Source organism: Entelurus aequoreus, linkage group LG12 (genome assembly GCF_033978785.1).
Source record: "Entelurus aequoreus isolate RoL-2023_Sb linkage group LG12, RoL_Eaeq_v1.1, whole genome shotgun sequence".
In the NCBI taxonomy this organism is placed as follows: Eukaryota; Metazoa; Chordata; class Actinopteri; order Syngnathiformes; family Syngnathidae; genus Entelurus; species Entelurus aequoreus.
In genome coordinates this window covers 35,793,766-35,803,567 of record NC_084742.1, presented here as the reverse complement: position 1 = coordinate 35,803,567, position 9,802 = coordinate 35,793,766, and the positions used below count along the sequence as shown (strand labels likewise).

Here is a 9,802-nt window from a genome sequence, read left to right as displayed (position 1 = left end):
CAAAATGTGTGCTGACCTCATCTCATGACCCTTTTGCCCTTTAACCCCTAAGAGGGCTCCAGCAAAATGTGGAAACATCCTTTAAGATGCCTATATTGATTAAAATTGATGATTGTGTGTGTGGTTTAGTAGTCGTGGGGTAAGTTTTATTTTAAGGGAGCTGATGTGACATTTATGAGGTCACATTTGGACTGTAGCTTTTCCTGAAATGTTCCCTTTTTCGGTCAAGGCAAAAGAGGCTGATGAAAGAGACGAGACATTTAGAAAAAAATCGACCTGTAGATATCGGCTGCCGTATGCATGCTGCTGGGCTTCGATTGGTCATGAAAACACACAAAGCAAGTCACAAAGCGACAATGCTCATAGATAGTGAACATTTTTTTTCAATGTTTGCTGCCTTACTAAGACACAAACAGTCCATAGTTTTATAGTAGGTATATTGTTACAGAAAAGAAATTTGACCGTGGCTTAGTCCTTTTTTTCAGCCTCTTCAAAATCCAAATAAGCTTCTTTTTGAGCCACTCCTTTGTTGCCTTGGCCATACTATTATGTTTTGGGTCATGGAAGAACCATGATCAGTATTCTGGCTAAGGCCAGGAGGTTCTTATCCAAGATTTTACAGTACACGGTCCTGTTCACCAAAGTCTCTGTGTTGCCTTTGCAAAGAAACATCCGTAAAGCAGAAGGTTTCTACAGGGATGGTGTTCTTGGGGTCTTATTCCGCAATTCTCCACTTGATGCCAAAGCAGCCAAAAGGGAGAAGAGTATGTGGTGACCTTTGTGGGAAAACACTTCATCAAGAAGCACAGTGTGGCCAACACAAACCAGCTGTGTGTGAGTGTGTAGAATCTCTAGGAGGAAACAGGAAGTGAAGAGGCTGCAAGCCACATCCCACTGAGGGAGATACGAAGGTGAGATATTCCAATAGGATCAGTTTTTTGTCAACTGTACCGCTATACCAGGGGTGTCAAACGTATGGCCCGTGGGTCTGATTTGGAACATGATGAGTTTGCCAAGTATAAAAATGAGCGGAAATTTTTCAATGAAAGAAACTGCTGTTCTAAATGTGTCCACTAGATGTCACAGTAGCAATTCTACTACTTTGTAGAATATGCTACATACTGTATGTAAAAAAAAAACAAAACAAAAAACACATGAGCAAAAATGAGCAAACTACATAAATAACATCCTGTAATTTGATTTTGATATAATTTGTTTATCTTGATAGATTGAAAATTAACACCAATGAGTTGACTGAAGAACATTATCACATAATTAATTCAGAAAGTATAAATAACGACAAATACAAATAGAATACTAATAACCACAAGTATAAATGTAAAAAAAAAAACAACAATTATGATTTGTACATTTTCAGAATGTGCTAGTTCTATTTTTAAACAAAGAAAACAATATGAAGTTGTCTTTATTTCTAAGTTATCGTGCTGTGATTTTACCAGTCCAGCCCACTTGGAAATAGATTTTTCTCCATGTGGCCCCTGATCTAAAATGAGTTTGACACCCGTGCTCCAGAGGGTGCATAGTGCACACCAGAAAGGTGCATATAGGTTGCCAAACTGCATGAATAGATACTTTTGAACATGTCCTATGTCCAAAACACTGCAAGCAAACAGTTAAAGATTTGACTTTGGAGGTCTGTCGTAGCTATTTTTGACTCTCCCAGCAGGCGACACACTGTATTTCCTCCCCTTCCCACGACACCCTGCGGGATGAATACAGGACTTAAAGACAACCTGTAGGGACCAGAGACCGGTTCACTTCTTTTTGTTCCCCTTAAAAAGTCTCTGCAGGGTGCATATTACATTTGTCAGCCACAATGTCACAGAATTATTTAAAAATGGTGACTCAGTTAGCTAAAATCAGACACAACTCTATTGTTCCTTCTGCAGCCATTTATCTTATGAACTCTTGTGTTTATTGATCAACCGTTTCTATGTAGTTCAATGAGAATGATATCTAGGTGTTTTCTGTTGTCACAATAAATAAATGGCAGCAGCAGTAGTGAGTCTCAGACGCCTCTCGGGTGCCATCTGATGGACTGATATGTCACCAAAAGCCAAGAGGAAAGCTTTGACTTTAAAACATGTTCCCTTGGATTGGTAAAAAAAAGTTAAAATGGTATGGAAAAAATAAAATAAATTTTAAAAAGTCCTCAGTCGCCGTCTTTGTCCCGGGCCTTTATACCGGAACATCCTGAGCATCCCACAAGTTTTCTCTCCTTGGTGTGGTAGTCAAAGCGAGGCAGCACCAGGATGCCGCTGTTGTCGAGCTCACTCCTGGACGCTCGCTCCTCCTCAATGGCCATGATGTTCTTCACCAGACACGTTATGGCCGCATCAATGTTAGTATTGTCCTAGGGAAGAAAGGGACAACATCCCCATTGCTGCAAATGTGTTTTGGTACATGTATTCCTAAACTGTTTCCTCTTCACAATGTCACAGTACATGTTGCAACTCATGTTTCCCCTCAAAAGACCGTAGCTCCCCATTGCTGGCAGCACTTGTACAGTCCAACTCCATGACACTTGACAACAGGCAAATCATAATCATCCTTCTACTCAGCTATTTAGATAAGAAGTGCTTTCAATAGATAATAAACGTTAGACTTCAGTTGAGAGGCAGGGTACATCCTAGACTGGTCACCAGTTGGTATGCAACCATTAACCCGTTTTACAATTAACCGTGATAACTATTTAATCGCAAAGGCTCCATTACACCGTGTGTTTTAGTCCTCATCACTGTTGATAAACTTAGTAGGTTTTTTTCAGCACAATCTGCACGGAACAAAAACAAATTACACGCACACTTATCGAGAGACGCGCTCGTATGCTACATTGGCTTAAAAATGGCAGCAGAGGCCGTATTCTGGCTCCCGCACACACTGGGAGTCAAATGTATTGTACATACAAATTCACATATACTCACATACATACATACACACATACATAGGTACCTACGCTCCCACATACATATACAAATACAGTACATATTTACACACTCAAAGTTTGTACATCCACACACACATTCATTATACAAACATACACATACTGTACATATACATTCACTGTACAAACATACATATACACATACTGTACATATACACTCACTGTACAAACACATATACACATACAGTACATATACATTCACTGTACAAACACACATACTGTATACACATACTGTACATATACACTCACTGTACAAACACATATACACATACAGTACATATACATTCACTGTACAAACACACATACTGTATACACATACTGTACATATACATTCACTGTACAAACAAACACATACACATACTGTACATATACATTCACTGTACAAACACACATACTGTACATATACATTCACTGTACAAACAAACACATACACATACCCTACATATACATTCACTGTACAAACACACATATACACATACAAGTACATATGCATACATACACTCATGCACATAATCACGTTTCTTTAAACATATATTAATGTTGTTGCCCTAGGGTAAACTGGGTACAAAACATGGCACACTGACAAAGCTTAACCTATTGTTACTATAACAATCTACAAGGTTAATGTAGGTTGCTTCTCTTTCTTCCCCTCCATTTTTCTGCATTCTTTCGTATCTCAAGTTATCATTACGTATATGTATTGTTGCATTTGAACAACTGTATTGTTGATAATAAAGGTAAAGTATTGGTATTGTTTATTATCAATAGCACTATTTCTATTGGTATTCGTATTGCTCAATTTTTTGTGTAATAATGCTCATTGTCATTTCTGTATTATTTTTTATTTTCACTAACTGCTTATTTGCTATTACTTTTACCATCATATTTGTACATGTCATATTTGCTGATGTTGCTCTATTGTTGTTGTTGTTGTTGTGTTTGCTGTTGTTGTTTTTGTGTCTCTGTCTAATCCCCCTTTTGTCCCCACAATTCCCCCCTGTGGCTTCCTTTTTTTTTCTCTTTCTATCCCCTCCTGCTCCGGCCCGGCTGCACCAAATGATAATATAAATACATTTAATAAAGTCAAATACAAATAAGGCAACAAGAGAAGTATCCTACACTTCTCTTTTGTAAAGTAAATCCGAACAGCTGATATGGGCATCTACATCAACTATATGATTTGCCTGAGAAGCTAGACAGGACAAAAAAATTTAAAAAAAAAAAAAAAAATGGCAGCAGGACAAAGCACAAAACTTTTCCCATCCAAAGAAAAAAAGCTGAAATTAGGATGGCAACATTTTGAGTACTTAAAAAATGACCAGGGAGTTATTGAAGACGATGGCTCACACATTTGCAGAACCAGCCAGAAGAAATTTGCGGCTGAATGGTCTAATACGTCCATTATGGTGCAGCATTTGCGGCGTGAACTCCAAGCTTTACACGCCAAAATAAAGATAAGACATAATAACTGAGTTAGACTATGTTAGTAGCAAGTTACTTCATGAAGAATTTAGTTAAATATAAAAAGGTGTCACTTAAAATCAGTAGCTTAGTGTTGAGTCAGTTCAGTGTAAAAAAAACAGCAACAGGTACTCCTTATAAGGGCTTCTTCATTCAGTGACCATTTAATGTTGGATTGCTTCCTCCTGTCTGTGTTAAATAAACTATAGGCATTGGAAGTTAATATAGCAAGTGTTAAACACTAACATAACATTAGGAGCTTGTAGAATAATACCATGGGATCTAAGTATTTGCATTTTGGTCATTATTAACACTGCATAAAATAGATGGTTAAAAATGAATAAATAGGCAAGGAAGACAGTTGATGACAATAAGACTTAAGTTTATCACCCACATGAGTAACATTTTGCCTGAGGGGTATTAAAATAATCTTAGTCTTATACTAACAATATAATTATAAATAATACTTTTTGTTCATATTTATTATTATAACTTAAAATAATGTTATTAATTCATTACTGTTATTTCCGACTGTAATAAATAACATATCTTTAAGGAATGTCTGGGATTTGTATACATTTTTTGTTGTGATAGTAATCAATGCATAATAATTGTGAAACCGTGATTATGAGTATAATCAACAAACAAAATCTACAATCGTTGCATCAGTAGTCACTTGTCAGTCACACGGAACATACTGTAGATCAGGGGTCACCAACCTTTTTGAAAGCAAGAGCTACTTCTTGGGTACTGATTAATGCGAAGGGCTACCAGTTTGATACACACTTAAATAAATTGCCAGAAATAGCCAATTTGCTCAATTTACCTTTAACTCTATGTTATTATTAATAATTAATTATATTTACACTTAATTGAACGTTTTAAAAGAGGAGAAAACAAGAAAAAAATGACAATTAAATTTTGAAACATAGTTTATCTTCAATTTCGACTCTTTATAATTCAAAATTCAACCGAAAAAAAGAAGACAAAAACTTAAAAAAAATAATTTATGGAACATCATTAGTCATTTTTCCTGATTAAGATTCATTTTAGAATTTTGATAACATGTTTTAAATAGGTTAAAATCCAATCTGCACTTTGTTAGAATATATAACAAATTGGACCAAGCTATATTTCTAACAAAGACAAATCATTATTTCTTCTAGATTTTCCAGAACAAAATTTTTAAAATAAATTCAAAAGACTTTGAAATAAGATTTAAATTTGATTCTACAGATTTTCTAGATTTTCCAGAATAATTTTTTTGAATTTTAATCATAATAAGTTTGAAGAAATATTTCACAAATATTCTTCGTCGAAAAAACAGAAGCTAAAATGAAGAATTAAATTAAAATGTATTTATTATTCTTTACAATAAAAAAATATATACTTGAACATTGATTTAAATTGTCAGGAAAGAAGAGGAAGGAATTTAAAAGGTAAAAAGGTATATGTGTTTAAAAATCCTAAAATCATTTTTAAGGTTGTATTTTTTCTCTAAAATTTTCTTTCTGAAAGTTATAAGAAGCAAAGTAAAAAAAATAATGAATTTATTTAAACAAGTGAAGACCAAGTCTTTAAAATATTTTCTTGGATTTTCAAATTCTATTTGAGTTTTGTCTCTCTTAGAATTAAAAATGTCGAGCAAAGCGAGACCAGCTTGCTAGTAAATAAATACAATTTAAAAAATAGAGGCAGCTCACTGGTAAGTGCTGCTATTTGAGCTATTTTTAGAACAGGCCAGCGGGCTACTCATCTGGTCCTTACGGGCTACCTGGTGCCCGCGGGCACCGCGTTGGTGACCCCTGCTGTAGATATATGTGCCTTAAGGCAGGTGAGACACTGATGGGGTTTTTTCAACTTATGCTCGAATCGCTGTTAATGCCGGTAAAAATGTTCCTGCAAACGTTATATGTGCGACATGCTGACAAATAGAAATAGCCACACCCTTCAGTTTAAGAGACTGTTCAAACTACAAGTGTTCACAAAGTACACAGAACAAGAATTATGATGAACATCTTGAACCCTTTTTTTTTTATTGAGACAAAGTTTATGTATTTATTTGTTTGCTTACTATGGTATATTATTTATTTGTTCACAAAGAACAAGGAAATTGGATAAAATTGGTGGAGGAGGTAGAATTAAATAAGCTTTGCTTCTTCCTACTCCTTTTGGGACGTGCTGTAATGAAACAACTGGAAATGTGTGATGAATTACATTGTATCATATGCATGTTCGCACTAAACTGAAACTCAACTGAACTGAACTTAGCCAGTGGTGCTAAGTGCTGACAGTTAAGGACACTTATACTTTAGTTTGTTTGTGCACAAAAGCAGAGAGAAATTGCCACAGCCTCATGTGGTTTCAAGCCTGTATTTGGCAACTGCACAGAGGACTAAGCGCAGTGCACTAAAACTGGCAAGTTCTCTTGCACACTAAGCAGCTGCAAAAGCCTAAAGTGGCATCCTTTTCAGGATTGTGCGCTGTATTTGATCAGGAAATGTGCAATGTGCACATAGTTGTTTTTTTGAGTAAACAATATTTATTTTGAATCATACAGAAAATACATTTATAACACGGATTAAAGATCAAATAACAATACTTGTTTGGTTATTATTATTCAGGTTTTTTTTAATGAAAAGTGAGCCTTTGCCTTATCTGTAGTTACCAACTATTTGTATGGATTAAGTTTTGAAACACCAAGCGAATAGGGAATTACTGCAAATAATTGACGCACTCACAACATCCATTTTTCATACTTAAACTTGGCTGTCTTCAAAAAGTCCAATCGTCAAAGATTTGAGGATTCGATATAGAGGTTTAGCTCCCTTCTGCCAAAAGTATTGATCCTTCCACTGTTTCACATTTGGAAACTTTGTTAGGACTTTTACTTTCTCAATTTGGTCAAGTTTTATGCCTTCCCGGCACTTAGCCAGAGCCGAGGATCTCACTAAACAATCCAATCTCTACCATGTTTATTGTTTTATCAGAGAGGTTCAGCCTTTTTTTGAGGTGGAAAAAGTTGCAAATGAGATCTCGGTTTTATTCCCTTCAATGAAAGATTACATTCCTGTTCCTTTATTTTACTTTTGTTAGCAATTATTATTACAAACTTGTACTGTATGCTGTATTATTATGCTGTACTGTGCTTTATTATTTGTAAAACATTACTGATGTAGGGTGAATTAAATTGTTTTTTTGGTGAAAAAAACAATTATTCTCTTGGACAGCAAATGTGCGAATAGGTGAAAAAACATCTATATTTTTAAAAGAAATTCATAAAAATGCGAGTGAGCGAATAAGCAGAGATCTACTCTATCGACAAAAAAACATTCTCACTCACATTTACACATATGGACAGTTTAGAGTCTCCAATTAACCGGTAATAACATGCAAGTTTGTGCCTGTGTACCTGGAGGAACATGTAGACAGAGATTTGAACCCTCAATCTGACTGAGGCCAACATGTTAATCACGTGCTGCGATTATATATAATAATTTAAATGTTTTTATGTATTTTATTTTAAAAGGTGTCATTTTATCCTAATTTAAAACACTTCCTTGTGGTCTACATAACATGTATTGGTGGTACTTTAGTCAAAATGTTGCACAGATTATTTTTTACAGACCGTTTTCAAGGCGCTTTATGCACCGTTTTGTGGGCGGGACTATTTGCGTGCCTTCACTTCGAGTGCGTCTTCTCCCCGTCAGCCATGTTGTAGTTTTTAGTGTTTCCAGATCAACTCTAACGACAGATATAAGTTACAACTACACGCTAATTTGCATTAGAAAAGGCAACAGCGTAGGATGCATGTGCATGTACGAGCCAGTCTGCCCCACATTAGGAGGATAGAGAAAAAGAAGGAGCCTATTGACTTCGGGTAAATTTCTACCATAGAGAGATATCCGTCGATGTCACAATTGGAAAAAAACATCACAGGTTGTGCAAAATTCCAAAAGGCTCATTTGGAGAAGGTATGAAGGAAGGCAAGATTGTTTTATAAATATCTCTGCCAAATCATGGCTTGATTTAAATTTTTCAGGACTTATGCAGATCCCAAATACACAAAATCAGGTACTAATAGATAAGAAAGTTGGTTTTGCATAAGAGGTCACCTGTAAAAACGGATTAGTACAGGTTTGCTTCGGCTTTTTGATCCACCTGATGGAATCGAAGGTCTTTGTGGAAGGTTTAGGTTACCTCGAAGTCCAATACCGTGGCATATGAGGAGGGAACATTCCGTCTTACCTTGGCTGAGGTTTCAAACCAGCCCACAAATCCGTAATCCTTGGAGAAGTTCTCCAGTTTGGGAAGTTTGGGGCACAAACCAAGCAGTCGCTGGTCACACTTGTTGGCCAACAGGACGGTTGGTACTGGCCTACCGTTGCCCAGGGCAACCTGACAAGGACGACAAAAACCATCAAGGTCTTGCCAGAAGGCAAATGTTTTAACGCGTCTCACCTTGGAGTCCAGGTCTCCCTTCCACTTGAGGACGGCATGGAAGGTGGAGAGCCGGGTCATATCAAAGACCACGAGAGCGCCGACGGCCTCTTTGTAGTAAACACGGGTCATGTGACCGTACCTCTCCTGTCCTTCATGGGGGGAGAAAAAAACAAAAGCTACAGTCTTTAGTCGGGATGTGCCGATCGATTTTCATGAGAGTATGTGTTTGTCATTGCCGACCGATTAATGCCCTTTCAATGCCGATCGCGATCACAAACACTGATTAATTAACTAAGTATTATTAATTTTTAGTCACCCGACTGACAAGCTAGCAGCTAATTGTGTATATCTACACACTGTGTGAAGTCGCTCCCCTGAGTTATTAATAATCACCTCCATTACGGCAAATAAATTGAATTTCTTAAATATCCTAAGTATCATTATAACGTTTTAGGACAACATGTTACACACCGATAGCAAGCCAGGAGTATGCTATAATGCCTTCTAAAACATTTTGACCAGAACCCATATGGGGTGCCAGAAATGTAATTTAGTCATGGGATGTCCTACATTCTTCACAAGACTGTTGATGGGTCTGTCGAGAAGAATTTACACAGGAGAAGTACATCTTTTGTTACATGTGTGCATAGCAGAAGGAATAAATAGGTCTCTATCCTGGAAGCTAACGTCCTCCACATGATGCCAATCTAGCAACTGAGTCAGCAAGCGTACAAACACACAAACGCTGTGAAGGCTGCGCGACAATTTCCTCTTGTTGTCAAGAGAACACACTGCACTGTCATGGCCGGACGTATCAGAGGAAATGCTCACTTTGTGCTAGAATGTTCATTTCTGCTACGGTCGAAACAGAGCAAAAATATGTTGCAAGTTGTTCATGAAACCTGCGGGTCTGATCTAGAAGCCATGTGTCAT

The 9,802-nt window shown here is 36.7% G+C and overlaps 1 protein-coding gene across 2 annotated transcripts in view; it reads right to left on the bottom strand.

Moving 5' to 3' along the window:
• Positions 1 to 1,895: 1,895 nt before the first annotated feature.
• Positions 1,896 to 9,802, bottom strand: part of zgc:162171 (uncharacterized protein LOC565931 homolog) — a 15,793-nt gene continuing 7,886 nt past the window's right edge. For both annotated transcript variants that reach the window (XM_062065868.1, XM_062065867.1), the window contains exons 3-5: positions 8,888 to 9,018; positions 8,675 to 8,824; positions 1,896 to 2,374 (exon numbers count right to left, since the gene is read on the bottom strand). In XM_062065868.1, coding sequence (XP_061921852.1) covers positions 2,174 to 2,374; positions 8,675 to 8,824; positions 8,888 to 9,018 — 482 coding nt within the window. In that variant the 3' untranslated portion in view covers positions 1,896 to 2,173. The remainder of the gene's footprint in view (positions 2,375 to 8,674; positions 8,825 to 8,887; positions 9,019 to 9,802) is intronic.